The 15,506-nt window shown below is 43.1% G+C and overlaps 1 protein-coding gene across 1 annotated transcript; it reads right to left on the bottom strand.

Moving 5' to 3' along the window:
• Positions 1 to 4,540: 4,540 nt before the first annotated feature.
• On the bottom strand, positions 4,541 to 12,907 carry MRPL44 (mitochondrial ribosomal protein L44). Its single transcript, XM_055344986.1, has 4 exons — positions 12,659 to 12,907; positions 9,505 to 9,973; positions 7,023 to 7,201; positions 4,541 to 4,861 (listed from the first exon to the last, which is right to left on the bottom strand). Exons 1-4 carry the CDS (start codon positions 12,835 to 12,837, stop codon positions 4,690 to 4,692), a joined length of 999 nt encoding a protein of 332 aa, XP_055200961.1. The 5' UTR covers positions 12,838 to 12,907; the 3' UTR covers positions 4,541 to 4,689.
• Positions 12,908 to 15,506: the final 2,599 nt, after the last annotated feature.

Below are 15,506 nucleotides of genomic sequence, written 5' to 3'. Positions count from 1 at the left end.
AAACTTTTTTAAAAAGAGGGGAGCAATAGAAGTCTTTAAATGTTTTATCTATGGCAATGCTACAACTTTCCCCCTTTTCAGTAAATCTAAAGAGCTCAAGCATTCATACGTTGGCATCATAGGTGAACTGTTCACGGGTCAAACCCTTCACGTCCTAAGGGACAAGATGGGCTAGCTTCTGGGACCACGTTCATAGGCTACCAGAGCTCTCAGAGGCCTCGTAAAGTCGGTTTTCACCGCAATCTTTTGCCTTATACGTCTCCTCCCCATATAGGGAGAACCCCGTTCCCGCAAAGGCACTTGGCTCCCTACTTACCTAGGAAGTGGGATTACCACACCACCTGCTGGCCAAGATCTAGAACATGTGAACATACACAGAAACAGCCCTGATCTGCTCCTTTCTTACTTGGGAGCGTCTAGTAACAGTTCCCTTCCTCGTAACCATGTAAAACACTTTGAGAATACGATCCCTTGCTTTATATACGCATCTCATGAAAACGGTATGGACTGAAAGGAAAAGGCCCGTGTAATAGAGTCATGCATTTCCGGCTCAATTTTATACTTTGGGCCCAGGGAAGGGAGCGAGTGGGAAGTGGTGGGAAAGGATGTCAGAATTTCAAAGCAATGACTTTAAGGCCGTTCTGTGGTGCCAGGCCAAGCTCAAGTACTCGCGCTACTGGATTCTCCAACTTCCTTATGGTCATAACGACTGTCTTCTCTATGTCAGCCAGACATTGGTCAAAAAGACTGTCCTCCACAGGGTCACTGGATGCTCTTGGTCACATGCTACTTTGACAACATCCTCACACCCACGTTCCTCTTGCCCACGCACTGAACGTACACGGTATTTATTGGCTCTTATGTGGCAAATTAAAATTATCTAGAGGTTGGCTCCAACTTTCAAGCAATTTCATATGGAACTGCAAAAGTTTGTGTTTTATTTTCTACATTCCAGCCCATCATAGTTTAGTGAGTGTTCTTTTAAGATTTCATTTATTTATTCATGAGAGACAGACAGACAGAGAGAGAGAGGGGCAGAGACACAGGCAGAGGGAGAAGCAGGCTCCATGCAGGGAGCCCGACGCGGGATTTGATCCCAGGACTCGAGGATCAGGATCACCCCCTGAGCCAGAGGCAGACACTCAACCAGTGAGTCACCCAGGCCCCTAGTGGGTGCTTTTTAAAAGTACAACTTAAATTCAGAGACTTTCCTTAGAAATGTATTGAAATCACATTCTTCATAAGGGATCCAGATCTACTTGCAAAGTAGCTTTTATGAACTTCAGCTAGATTTGTCACACATGTAAGTCTAGAAGATTCATGGTTCAGAAGCTTGAAAACTGAAGGGCAAGGATGGTTCCCCTCCAACCTTGTAGGATAAGGTCCTGCAAAATGCCCTGAACAGGAGAAATTTGGGATCACGTTATCAGCACTACTTGTAGAGGAAAGGAAGGACTGAGTTTGCAACTGAATTTTCCAAAGATCTTTTGTTTTGTTTTAATTTTTTTATTGGAGTTCAATTTGCCAACATATAGCATAACACCCAGTGCTCATCCTGCCAAGTGCCCCCCTCAGTGCCCATCACCCAGTCACCCCAACCCCCTCACCTACCTCCCCTTCCACTACCTCTTGTTTGCCAGAGTTAGGAGTCTCTCATGTTCTGTCTCCCTCACTGATATTTTCACTCATTTTCTCTCCTTTCCCTTTATTCCCTTTCACTAATTTTTATATTCCTCAAATGAATGAGACCATATAATGTTTGTCCTTTTCCGATTGACTTATTTCACTCAGCATTATGCTTAATACCCTCCAGGTCCATCCACGTCAAAGCAAATGGTGGGTATTTGTCATTTCTAATGGCTGAGGAATATAGACCACATCTTCTTTATCCATTCATCTGTCGATGGACACCGAGGCTCCTTCCACAGCTTGGCTACTGTGGAATTGCTACTATAAACATCGGGGTGCAGGTGTCCCGGGTTTCATTGCATCTGTATCTTTGGGGTAAATCCCCAGCAGTGCAATTGCTGGGTCGTAGGGCAGGTCTATTTTTAACCCTTTGAGTAACCTCCACACAGTTTTCCAGAGTGGCTGCAGCAGTTCATATTCCCACCAACAGTGTAAGAGGGTTCCCCTTTCTCCACATCCTCTCCAACATTTGTTGTTTCCTGCCTTGTTAATTTTCCCCATTCTCACTGGTGTGAGGTGGGATCCCATTGTGGTTTTGATTTGTATTTCCCTGATGGCCAGTGATGCAGAGCATTTTCTCATGTGCTTGTTGGCCATGTCTATGTCTTCCTCTGTGAGATTTCTGTTCATGTCTTTTGCCCATTTCATGATTGGATTGTTTTCCAAAGACCTTTTGAAAAAAAAAAAAAGTTTACCTAAAATAAAATTAGAATACTTCTCTAGTTAAACCTGACATTTTACATGTACTGGATGAGTAAGTGGTTGGAGGACATTTACTATCTTGTGCTTTTCAGAAATTTCCCACGATCTCTCTTCTCTAGCATCCAGGAGAGGCTTACAAAGCATAAAGCATGTTCACTTGTGGATGACACACCCAGGGGTGGCGTTTTTTACTACTGGGTTTGGCCCTCTATCCCCATGTTCGAGTGTTAGGAGTTAACTTTCAAAACAAAGGTGAAATCATTTAACCCACCAATTCGGCCAATTAGGTAGTCCTCAAACCTCCCCCTCTAAATTCAGACTCTGCTTTACCTGTAGATAGCTCAAAGCCCCCTTACAAAGGACACAACATTCACTCCCCTGAGCAGCCTCACGGAAGGGGTTCCAAAGGCCCTTCATCTTCCTTTTAGAAGATTTTATGGCAAGCTTTTTGCCTCCTTGCAGCCAAGAAAGCAAGACAGGTCACCAGCAGCTCTATGGGAGCCAAGAGAACTCAGCCAGGGAGTCCCATTCTTGCCACACCTGCTCAAACGGGGATGGCCTGATCCAGAAACGCGGCCTCAGTGTGTGCCACCAGGATCTCCATCCTGGTGAAAGGATGGTAAAAGGATGCAGGCTTCAGTAAGTTGGATTAAGTGTACTTCCCTGAATGGGTCATCCAAGATGCCTACCTTAATGCCAGCTCTTTGAACATAAAAATATTTCAATTTTTAAAAAGGGAGGGGTGGCACCTGGGTGGCTCAGTGGTTGAGCGTCTGTCTTCAGCTCAGGTTGTGATCCCAGGATCCTGGGATAGAGCCTGCGTCAGGCTCCCCCCACCCCCCCACCCCCAGGGAGCCTGCTTCTCCCTCTGCCTGTGTCTCTGCTTTCCTGTGTCTCTCATGAATAAATAAATTAAAAGATTTTTATGGGGGATCCCTGGGTGGCTCAGCGGTTTAGCGCCTGCCTTTGGCCCAGGGTGTGATCCTGGAGTCCCGGGATCAAGTCCCGTGTCGGGCTCCCTGCATGGAGCCTGCTTCTCCCTCCTCCTGTGTCTTTGTCTCTCTCTCTCTCTATGGCTATCATGAATGAATGAATGAATGAATGAATGAATGAATGAATGAATAAATCTATCTTAAAAAAAAGATTTTTATGGCAAAAGTGTTTCAGTTTTAATATTTCTATTCTCAATTACCAAGTCCTATTTTTCTTGTTAACTCTTGGGAGTGACTACTGACAAACTGAAACTAAAGATTATTACTCTTGCCAAAAAATGAAAAAGCAAAGAAGGAATTTGCAGTTGGAGGATTACTGAACTCAACCAAGACATGCTCTTAAGATTTGTCCTCTAGAAACACAATGTGTCTTAGTAAAATACTTAGAATAGTGTGTGGTACACAGTAGCTATGATTATGATTATGGAATACTAAATTGATAAATACATACTTTATTTTTCCATTAACATTGATGAATGTAAACTTTTTCAGTTAGCTGCTTCTCCCTTGGTTTTTTTTTTAAAGTATAAAGTTTACCTTGTATCTGTTTTATAGAAACTGAGTAACAGTGAGATGAATTAGTACACAGACTTTTACACAGAATTAGTACACAGACCTTTAAACCTAGACAGAATTTAGGGATCATTTAAATACCTGTCTGTGATAAACTGTACTTTTACATTTCTAAAGGTGAAGAGTTATTATTTTAGCTAAAAATCATATTAGAGACAAAGTCCACCAACCTGAGTATGTCAAGTTAAACTACAATGAAATCTACAGTGAAAGAGGGACTTCTGGGCAGCCTGGGGGGCTCAGCGGTTTAGCGCCACCTTCAGCCCGGGGTGTGATCCTGGAGACCCAGGATCAAGTCCCACCTCGGGCCTCCTGCAGGGAGCCTGCTTCTCCCTCTGCCTGTGTCTCTGCCTCTCTCTCTCTGTGTCTCTCATGAATAAATAAAAATCTTTTTTTAAAAAAAGTGACTTTTTAATTGGGATTAAAGTTCACATAAAATATATATTTGAATTATGGTGATACCTCAAAGCTAGGAATAAAACTGTACAGGTTATATAAAATAATAAAATCAAGGACCTTAGAAAAAATTTACTGGAAAAACATCAAAAAGACTTTGACAAGACAAAAATGAAAAAAAAAATCAATGATGTGATAAATATTTGTTTAATTTTAGGAACTCATTACGAGAAATAAGACATTTCTTTACAATATGAAAAATGCCAAACTTTGAACATCTTTGACATTTATCTCATTCTCTGGCTCACGAATTTCGGGTTCCCACAATTTTGGCAGGTTAGCTGGCAGTGATAGTCTTTTCAGCTCTTAAATTCTCTTTGGGCTTGGAATAGTCCCAGGGCCGTCTATTTTCAGTGAATCCATAGAGTTTCCTAAGTGCCACTCGAGCTGCTTCCTCTTCTGCAACAAGGACCGTTTCCCCAGGTCCTTCTGCAATCAACTTTTTATCACTAGAAAAAAAAACAAGAGTAGTCTAAAATTACCCGTGATCATAAGACACAGTCCACAAATCAGTTATGGTTTTTAAAACTTATTTTGGCAATAACATCTACCAGAAGTAACACAAGAGCTTTGGATATAGTATCTTTTTAATATTAACCAGTTTTGTTGCAAATTCATTACATACAGTAGTTAGAAAAGAAGTATTGACATTTCCATAGAGATATAAACTCCCTAGGTCCAGTATTTTTCAAATCAAAAACTCAAGGCACATCTAAGTAACTATGGGTTTTTTCTATTGTGCTATTGGTGAAAATTTAAAGAATATACAAAAATCTTGCTATAAAAAACTTGAAACTATTATAAATATTCATGAAAAATATAGCTACAGTATTTTTAATTCATTTGAATCTGTGACATGAGAGAAAATTTTATGGAAAAAAATTGTGCCTTTCTGGTTTCTCATCTAAACTTTAAAACAAATGAGAAATCAGTTCTATATTTTAAATTAAGAGCTTTAGATCTGTAAAACTTGCTAAGATTTAAGACATTATTTTATACACTATAATCCACTCTAATTTAGTCCCAAAAGATACTGAGGTAGCACAGTGAACACTTAAAGAAAAATGAGCAAAACTACACAGGTAGAGAAAAACAACGTGGAAGGAATTTGCTAAGAAACATTTGCTATGGTAGTAATTTGAAATGAAACAAAGAGGGATTCCTGGGTGGCTCAGCGGTTTAGCACCTGCCTTCGGCCCAGAGCGTGGTCCTGGAGTCCCAGGATCGAGTCCCGCATCGAGCTCCCTGCATGGAGCCTGCATCTCCCTCTGCCTGTGTCTCTGCCTCTCTCTCCCTCTCTGTCTCTCTCATGAATAAATAAATAAAATCTTAAAAAAAAAAAAGATCATATAGATTAAACTTTACAACAATAATTATACACATACATATTTGTAATAGTATGGAATAGAGAAAATCATCTAAGTGAATTTAAAGAACAAAATGTTGATCATTTAAAAATTGATCATTTTAAAAAATACTTTTAGGTAAAATCAGGGAAAAACCTAAATAACCCTGCTATCTAAAGACAACCACTGATAGGAATAGGGCAAACTCTGTCGTTTAAAAATAAGAGATCATTCTTCAAAACTTCCATATGTCACTAAAAACCCTTTAAACACATCACCTGTCCTAGCTGTACTATATTCTATCATGGGCATTTATCATTTTCTTCTTACTAGATACCAAAATTATCTCTAATTTTTGTCTATTTTAAAAAACGCTATTAGTTCAACAACTGTTTATTGACTACCATGTCCTAATAACTGTTCTAGGTATGGAGTATAAAGGGTGACAACAAATGAACATCTTTGTTTACACATTGTGATGCATCCTGGAGAGACACACCTGAAGTGAGAATACCAATCAAAGGACACGAAAAATTCAAAGACTTGGCGTTCTGTCAAAATTACTGACATAAATACTGTACCACTCTTCTTCTACTAGGAGTATATGAACTGCTAATAAAGGATGGTTTAAGACTTACAAAGCTGGTAAGCAAAAGAGGAACTCATCATTTTGCTTTGCATTTCAATTAAAACTAAGGTTTAAACTTTTTACAACATTGTCCATTTTCTCCATTGTGATGTCTTCCATAAAATCCTACATCATATAAGGATCAGAAAACTACTTACCTAAATTTTAATCTAGGTCTCTTAATATTCAATCAGGCAAGCCAACTGTTTACTAACAAAACTAAAACATTCTCAACATGGGCTGATTTATGTATTTTGATGGACAACTAAGCCCTTCCTTTTCCAGTCCTAGGCTCAGTTGAAGCTATTACAGGTGTGGAGTGGGGTAAATCTCTAACACTTATGAATCAGAACTTTTATTTTTCTACAGAAATATTTAGATTAACATGAAATTCTTATTTTGTTGAAATGAATGGAATTCTACAATGCAGAGTTGGTCAACAGCTACTATTAGCAAACCACAGATTACTTACTTTCCCCTAAGACTGACCAACAGGAAAGGAAGTGGTAAATAGATAATCAGAGGACTGAGTTTAAATCTGTTAATACAATTAGAGCTAATATTAAGCAAATGTGAAAAGTCAGTTTTTAAGGCTTCCAATCAATGTTATGAAGTTAAGATTACAATTTTACTAACCAGTATAAGCCAACAAAAAACACAGGCAAAGCTGTGGTGCTTCCAGACTGCCTGGTAAGTCTAGATTCCGGAGCTGAAATATTCCTTTTCTTCAGTTCTTCTACCAGTAGCCCCATGGGATTTATTACCTTCCAAATCTCAAAGAGTTCTTTTCCAGTCATCTGAGTAATTAAGAAGTCCTGCATATAAAATACAATTTATACTTTAAAAGCAATATAAAGAAAAAAAGGACCATAAATGTACGCTTTTAACAGAATTGTAGGACTTAGTGGGAACTGAAAAAGACAAAATGTACTGTTCTTTTTTATGTCCATATAGCTTTCCATGGAAGTTTTATTACAAAAATCATAGTTGTCGCAGACAACACGACACTCTGACCAGAGTACTCAAAAGACTCTACCAAAAACCTGCTAGAACTGATACACGAATTCAGTAAAGTCTCAGGATACGAAATCCATGTCCAGAAATCTGCTGCTGCACTGTTATGCACCCATAATGAAGGAGCAGTAAGAGAAATCAAGGAATAGATCCCATTTACAACTGCACCAAAACCCTAAGATATCTAGAAATAAACTTAGCCACAGAGGTAATAAAGATCTGTACTCTGAAAAATATGCAACACTTACAATGACAAAAAGAGATGGGAAAACAATCTATGTTCATGGTATGGAAGAACAAGTATTGTTAAAATGTCCATACTACCCAAAGCAATCTACACACTCAGTGCAATCCCCATCAAAATACCAGCAGCATTTTTCAGAGTTAGAACAAACAATCTTAGCCAAAGCAGTTTTGAAAAAGCAAAGCAAAGCTGGAGACGTCACAATTCTGGGCTTCAAGTTATGTCACGAAGCTGCAGTGATCAAGACCGTATGGGACTGGGGACCTGGCTGGCAGGGTCAGTTAGGCATCCAACTCTTCATTTCAGCTCAGGTCATGACCTCAGGGTGTTAAGATCAACCCCAGTGTCAGGCTCTGTGGTGGGGATGGAGCCTGCTTCCTCTTCCTCTTCCTCTCCTTCTGCCCCTCCCCACACCTCAAAATGAAATAAAGATAAAATAATTTAAAAAATAATAATAAATGGGCCCTCAACTCTATGGTCAACTAATACTTGACAAAGCAAGAAAGAATATCCAATGGAAGAAAAGACCATTTCTTCAACAAATGGTGTTGGGAAAATTGGACAGCAACATATGAAAGAATGAAACTCTACCCTTTCTTACACGATACGCAAAAATAAATTCAAAATCGATGAAAGACTTAAACGTGAGATTGGAAACCATCAAAACCTTAGAGGAGAACACAGGCAGCCACCTCTGTGACCTTGGCCACAGCTGGTAATAAAAAATATTTATCACCTGAAACTAACACAACGATATACGTTAATTACACTGGAAACAAAAAAATCTTAATTTACAAGTTCTCAGTAGGGGATTTTGAATCTTTTAATGCACAGATATAGAGTTACCTTACGAGAGACATGCGGTTACTTATATCTATGTATAAATCACTGGCTTATTTGCAATACAGAATAACCAACTGTAAGGTGAAGAAAAAACAATCTGAATGCCTAAGATGTTAGTAGGAACACAAAAAGAAATCTAGGGCAGACCCAGTGGCCCAGCAGTTTAGCGCCCGCCTTCAGCCCGGGGTGTGATACTGGGGACCGGGGATCGAGTCCCGCATCGGGCTCCCCGCATGGAGCCTGCTTCTCCCTCTGCCTGTGTCTCTGCCTCCCTCTCTCCCGCTCTGTCTCTCATGAATAAATAAATCTTTAAAAAAAAAAAAAAGTCTGGATTTTTCTGGCCATCACCTATGCCTCCTATTTGTTCCCTACAGGTTTCTGGTCTTACTAGTACATTATTAGAACTTTCAGTAGGATTGTAGGTTGAATATTCTAATCCTATTTCCCTAGAAAAGGAGATAGCGTAAAGAAATGATGTTTCTAAAACACACATGAAGGACACCTGGGTGGCCAGGAGTTGAGCGCCTGCCTTCGGCTCAGGTCGTGATCCTGGAGACCTGGGATTAAGTCTCACATTGGGCTCCCCACAGGGAGCCTGCATCTCCCTCTGCCGGTGTCTCTGTCTCTCTCACGAATAAATACATAAAATCTTTAAAAAATAAAAATTAAAAATAAATAAAAAATAAAATGCAAGTGAGGTGATGCAGTTGGTTAGGCCTGACACTTGCTTTCGGCTCAGTCGTAATCTCATGGTGGTGAGATCGAGCTCCACAACCAGGCTTCAGGCTCAGTACAGAATCTGTTTAGGGCTCCCTCCTTCTTCCTCTGCCCACCCCCCAGCATGCATGTGTGCACGCTCTAATAAATCTTTAAAAAAAAAAAAAGACAAACACCTTTAGGTCTTTCTCAGAATTTGGTAGGAAGAAAAGCCCACATATCACCTTCTAAGATCACATTAACAAAGAAATAGCAAAACTTTTCCTTCTGCTCATCTAATGCACTGTAAGCATTACCTACCCTGATGAAAAGAGCAGTCCTCTGAGGGCCACTGCTCTGCAGCAGGGCTCCAATTACTGCAAAGAAAGTCTGCTGTAAAACAGGTGGGGGAACTGGAAATTCTGCACTCAGGGTCAACTGCTCCACAGCCAAGTTTCTGGCCACATGACACACTACTTCCTCACCGGTGAGAAAGTCAACAAGACTTTTAATGCCTTCAGGGGGTAAGTCTGGGTATGCATCCTCAAGAAACTGTGTGAGGCAAGTTTTCGAAAAAGATGTCCCTTGTTCAGAGAGTTCTTGATTATCTTTAAGATTCAGAAGGACAGCTTCTTTTTCTATCCCAAGGTTTTGGCGCTTGGCCTCCTCGCTTTTAATATAGCAGCTATTAACAAATGCAGTTTTGAGAAGATCTAAGGAAAAGGTTTCCTGTAACCGATGTCCAAATGCTTGTATTTCAGCATGGTAATCCCAGTTGGGCTTCTCTGAACTGAAAAGTAAAACAGAAGACAGTAAGAGATGGTAAAGAAAACAAGATGTTACAATGACGCAAAACCTTTGTGTTGCAATTTTATTGATTAAGGAAATTAAAACGACTGAGTTTCATTTTTAATACCACACTTTGATTTTCTGAAAGTTAAAATTCAAGTCAGATGATTCCTTGTGGTTCTTTGCTACATTACATGGATTCATTTTCCCCTTGGGCCAACTGCCACATTAAAGAAGTTCTTCAACGTCAGAAACTAAGCCGTTAGTTACCCTACCTTTCAGATTCTTTATTTCTGCTATTACCATGGAATTATGCTTTATACCTAGGCATGAAATAGGAGTTATAATTTCACAGGTTCACACTATTAACCAAAGTATTCTATACTTATCTCTTAAGTACTAAAAAATATTTAAAAGATTTTATTTATTCACAAGAGACCCAGAGAGAGGGGCAGAGACACAGGCAGACAAGAAGCAGGCTCCCTGCAGAGCCCCAGGCAGGACTCAATCCCAGGACCCCAGGATCATGACCTGAGCTGAAAGCAGATGCTTAGCCACCCAGGTGCCCCTAAAAACACTCATTTAAATCAGTGTCTATGAAGAGAAATCTCACAGAGGAAGACATAGACATGGCCAACATGCACATGAGAAAATGCTCTGCATCACTTGCCATCAGGGAAATACAAATCAAAACCACAATGAGATACCACCTCACACCAGTGAGAATGGGGAAAATTAACAAGGCAGGAAACCACAAATGTTGGAGAGGATGTGGAGAAAGGGGAACCCTCCTGCACTGTTGGTGGGAATGTGAGCTGGTGCAGCCACTCTGGAAAACTGTGTGGAGGTTCCTCAAAGAGTTAAAAATAGACCTGCCCTAGGACCCAGCAATTGCACTGTTAGGGATTTACCCCAAAGATTCAGATGCAATGAAACACCGGGACACCTGCACCCCGATGTTTCTAGCAGCCATGTCCACAATAGCCAAACTGTGGAAGGAGCCTCGGTGCCCATCGAAAGATGAATGGATAAGGAAGATGTGGTTTATGTATACAATGGAATATTACTCAGCCATTAGAAACGACAAATACCCACCATTTGCTTCAACGTGGATGGAACTGGAGGGTATTATGCTGAGTGAAGTAAGTCAATCGGAGAAGGACAAACAGTGTATGTTCTCATTCATTTGGGGAATATGAATAATAGTGAAGGGGAATATAAGGGAAGGGAGAAGAAATGTGTGGGAAATATCAGAAAGGGAGACAGAACATAAAGACTCCTAACTCTGGGAAACGAACTAGGGGTGGTGGAAGGGGAGGAGGGCGGGGGGTGGGGGTGAATGGGTGACGGGCACGGAGGGGGGCACTTGACGGGATGAGCACTGGGTGTTATTCTGTATGTTGGTAAATTGAACACCAATAAAAATTAATTAAAATAAATAAATAAATAAATCAGTGTCTAGAGATCCCCAGGTGGCGCAGCGGTTTGGCGCCTGCCTTTGGCCCAGGGCGCGATCCTGGAGACCCGGTTGAATCCCACGTCGGGCTCCCGGTGCATGGGGCCTGCTTCTCCCTCTGCCTGTGTCTCTGCCTCTCTCTCTCTCTCTCTCTCTCTCTGTGACTATCATAAATAAATAAAAAAAAAGAAATTAATAAAAAAAAAATCAGTGTCTAGGGCAGCCCCGGTGGCACAGCGGTTTAGCACCACCTGCAGCCCAGGGTGTGATCCTGGAGTCCCTGGATCGAGTCCTGCATCAGGCTCCCTGCGTGGAGCCTGCTTCTCCCTCTGCCCGTGTCTCTGCCTCTCTCTCTCTCTGTCTCTATGAATGAATAAATAAAATCTTAAATAAATAAATAAACAAACCAGTGTCTAAATAATCTAGAAGCATTGCAAGCACGCTAAAAGTTCATAATCATTCCCCAATAATGCCTAAAAGTCAAAAAAAAAAAAAAAACACCAATAAAATCCAAATAAAACGTTTAGGTAAAAACGGATAGTAAAACACGAAGATCTTGGTTGTGAGTCATAAAAGGCATGTGACCTGTATAAATCCTTAGTTTTCTTTTTTTTTTTGCAACTATAAAGGCCTTAAAATGACTCACCCCACAATAAACCAAGAAGTGTGAATACAGACGTACTGTTTTGTGCCTATTAGGAAAATGACTTCTTGTCGCTTTGACCGAGTATAGGAACACGAACAGGTGTACACGTTCCTTACTGATAAATGCACTCGCTGGTCCAACTTTCCGGGGGGGGGGGGGGGGCGGGGCGGAATGTCAAAGTAGCCATCAAATCTCAGACTGCGTTTCCCAAGGAGCGCTCACTTCGAAGCTGGTCCCTGTTCACCGGCTGCAACAGCAGGAGCAAGGACGCCGGCGCGGGACCCGAGGCAGAGGAGCAAGACCCCGAGGTCGGAGGTCGGAGGTCGGAGGTCGGAGATCGCCGGGAGCCGGCAGGGCGCCTTCCTCTCGGCGCCCGGGGGCTCCTGGGTAAGCGCCCGCCTGCGGCCCGGGGCGTGACCCGGTCCCGGGAGCGGGGAGCCCGCCGCTCCCTCTCTTGAGGACAGAAATAAACTCTTAAAAAAAAAAAAAAGTTTTTCTCTGCCGGAGCCCTGGAACAGGATTAAGAAGAAACACGCTTAATTACGCCCCCTCCCCCCGCCCCCCCCCCCCCCCGCGGCTCCTACCGGCGCGCGGGCGGCGGCGGGCTCCGGAGCAGGCGCCACCGCTCTAACTCCTTCTGGAAGCGGAAGGCGGCGCGGAAGCCCTTCTTCACGCCCCGAACCGGCGGGACGAGCGTGGGGGCGGCCGGGGCCAGGAGGCAGCGAGGCCCCAGTACCAGCAGCCTCCCCAGGCCGGAGGCCATCGCAGGGCTCCGTTAAAAATAAAAGGAAACTTTAAAAGAGGGCAATAGAGGGCGGAAGGAAGGCAGCCGGAGCGGTGTCGCGGGAACACACGTCCCCCTCCCTCCCGGAACTGGGCGGGGCCAGCGCGAAGGGCGGGGCGGGGCCAGCGCGAAGGGCGGGGCGGGGCCTGCGCGAGGGGCGGGGCTGGGCCAGCGCGAGGGGCGGGACGGGGCCAGCGCGAAGGGCGGGGCGGGGCCAGCGCGAAGGGGCGGGGGCGGCCGTTGGGCCTGACTGCGCAGGTGCGAGCTCTGGGCCCCGCCCACCGAGGCTCCGCCCCGGGGTGAGCCCGGCAGGGGAGCTCGGCGCGCAGTGCGCGCGGGGTGTTGCTTGGATCTTTCCTTCCTCATTAGCACAGAAACCTGTTTCACTCTCGATTTAAAGGAAACAAAGTCTCAAAATAAAAAAATTAAAAAAAAAAAGAGGGATCCCTGGGTGGCGCAGCGGTTTGGCGCCTGCCTTTGGCCCAGGGCGCGATCCTGGAGACCCGGGTTCGAGTCTCCCATCGGGCTCCCTGCATGGAGCCTGCTTCTCCCTCTCCCTGTGTCTCTGCCTCTCTCTCTCTCTCTCTCTCTCTCTCTCTCTCTCTGTGTGTGTGACTATCATAAGTAAATAAATAAATAAATCTTAAAAAAAAAAAAAGAAAACACTGTTTGTCAACATATAGTTTCAAGTGCCGCAGACGCTGCAGGAGCAGGTCCCCAGCGGGTCTTCAGGAGCCGCAGACCGAGGGGTGCTGATTTGACCAAGGTGTAAACTCCTGACAGCACAAACTTTTTAAAGCACGCAAAAGAAAGGACTGGGAAAAAATACACCAAAATGAGAGCAGTGGAATAAGCCTTCCCCCCCCCCCTTTATCTTGCACTCTTGATGGAGACTTTCCTACCAAACTGCTAATGTAAATGTTCCCATCTAATACTCACAAAGGAAGGCCAGTCCTGAGTGGCACGACCACCTGGGCTCCAGGCGGCCCTTGGCTGCGGCCCCTGTGCTTGGAAGCATCGCTGCCCCCACTCACCCAGGGTGGGCTCCGGGCTACAATCTCTAATGTTAGGGGCACTTGGGTGGCTCAGGGCATGATCCCAGGGTCCTAGGATGGAGCCCAGTATCCGGCTCCCTGCTCAGCAGGAAGTCTCCTTCTCCTGCTGCTGCCCCTGCTTGCACTCTCTTGCTCTCGCTGTCAAACGAATAAAATCTTAAAAAAGAAAAGAAAAGAAAATCGCTAATGTTAGGCTCTAGCAAAGATTCTCCCCTTGATCAAACTTGAGTCAGGCTCCCAATTCAGTCCAGAAAGGATTCCCCTACCCTCAGTATCTGATTACCCTTAATATCCAATCAAATTCATCACCAACCACCATCCCCAGGTGTTAGGTGATCATTCCTGCCTGCCTTCTGAAAAATCCTGTCGAGTTGGTTTAGCTAGAATCCTGCCCCCCACCTTACCTTTGATGTTTCTACTTAGTTCAAGGTTCATTGACAACTCCCAGCCCCCATGGCTATAAATTTCCCCTGGTCCATGCTGTATTTGGAATTGAGCTCAGTTGTATACAGAGGTCTCTTCACCCTTATTGCAATAGTTCCTGAATAAAATGTTTTTTTTTATTATTTTTAAAAGATTTTGTGTATTTATTTTTGAGAGAGAGAGAGAGAGAGAGCAGCATGGCGGGATGGGGGGGTGTAGTGGGGGTGCAGAGGGAGAAGTAGACTCCCTACTCTCCACTGAGCAGGGAGCCTGAAGCAAGACTCCATCCCCTGACTCTGGGATCATGACCTGAGCCCAAGGCAGACACTTAATGCTTAATGGACTGAGCCACCCAGGTGCCCTGAAATCTGTTTTTAACTATTGTGTAGCTCTTGTTTTTCTTTGATAGATGATACAACTCAATTTAAGGCTCATAGCTTAACCTTTCAAAAGGGAAAATCTGAGTGGTTCACCTTAGCCTATAAAAGGCTTCTCCCTTTGGGGAGGAAGAGAGGAAATAGGGGGTTGGCACATATCATAAAACAAGCTGATGGATTTCTGGGTGAAGCAAATTCTCTAAGAAGGGACAAGAGAAGATCATGATTAGTATTTGTGTTTCAATGATCTATACTACATGTAAAAAAAAAAAGAATATCCGTTGAACATTAATCAAATAAATAGAAGAAAGCACAGGGAACTGTTATTTCTGTAATAGTCCATTTATTGGGGGAAATAACCTAATAATGTAGTTGAAGCAAATAATGTTATGCTAAAATGAGGTGTCTCTGTATTGAGAGTTTCTCAGTAAATACAACAATGAGAACATTGTCTACGAAACCAAAAATGTAGGGTCTCGGGGAGTTTTTACCACTAACTAACTAACTCACAAAGCTGAGGAATTAACCAGTTTTTAAAATTCGTTCATGAATTTGTTTATTTATTCAGTAAACCAGGTGCTAAGGGGATTTCTCAGTTCTATGACCCAGGCCCAGAAAACAGGGTCTGCGTCATCTACATCCCCTTGTTTATGTTCCTTCCAATCCCGAGCTTCTGTGCTCAGTATCGGCCTCTCTGCTCTTCAGTTGTGCATACAAAACTCCCGCACCTCATTGTGTGCTAATACCTCCACCTGGACATCTGCCGCACGTCAAGCTTCATACCTCCAAAACT

The sequence above is a fragment of the Nyctereutes procyonoides genome, unplaced genomic scaffold (assembly GCF_905146905.1).
Source record: "Nyctereutes procyonoides isolate TBG_1078 unplaced genomic scaffold, NYPRO_anot_genome, whole genome shotgun sequence".
In the NCBI taxonomy this organism is placed as follows: domain Eukaryota; kingdom Metazoa; phylum Chordata; class Mammalia; order Carnivora; family Canidae; genus Nyctereutes; species Nyctereutes procyonoides.
The sequence above is the reverse complement of the archived record's forward strand: the minus strand, read 5'-3'. Positions and strand labels throughout refer to the sequence as shown.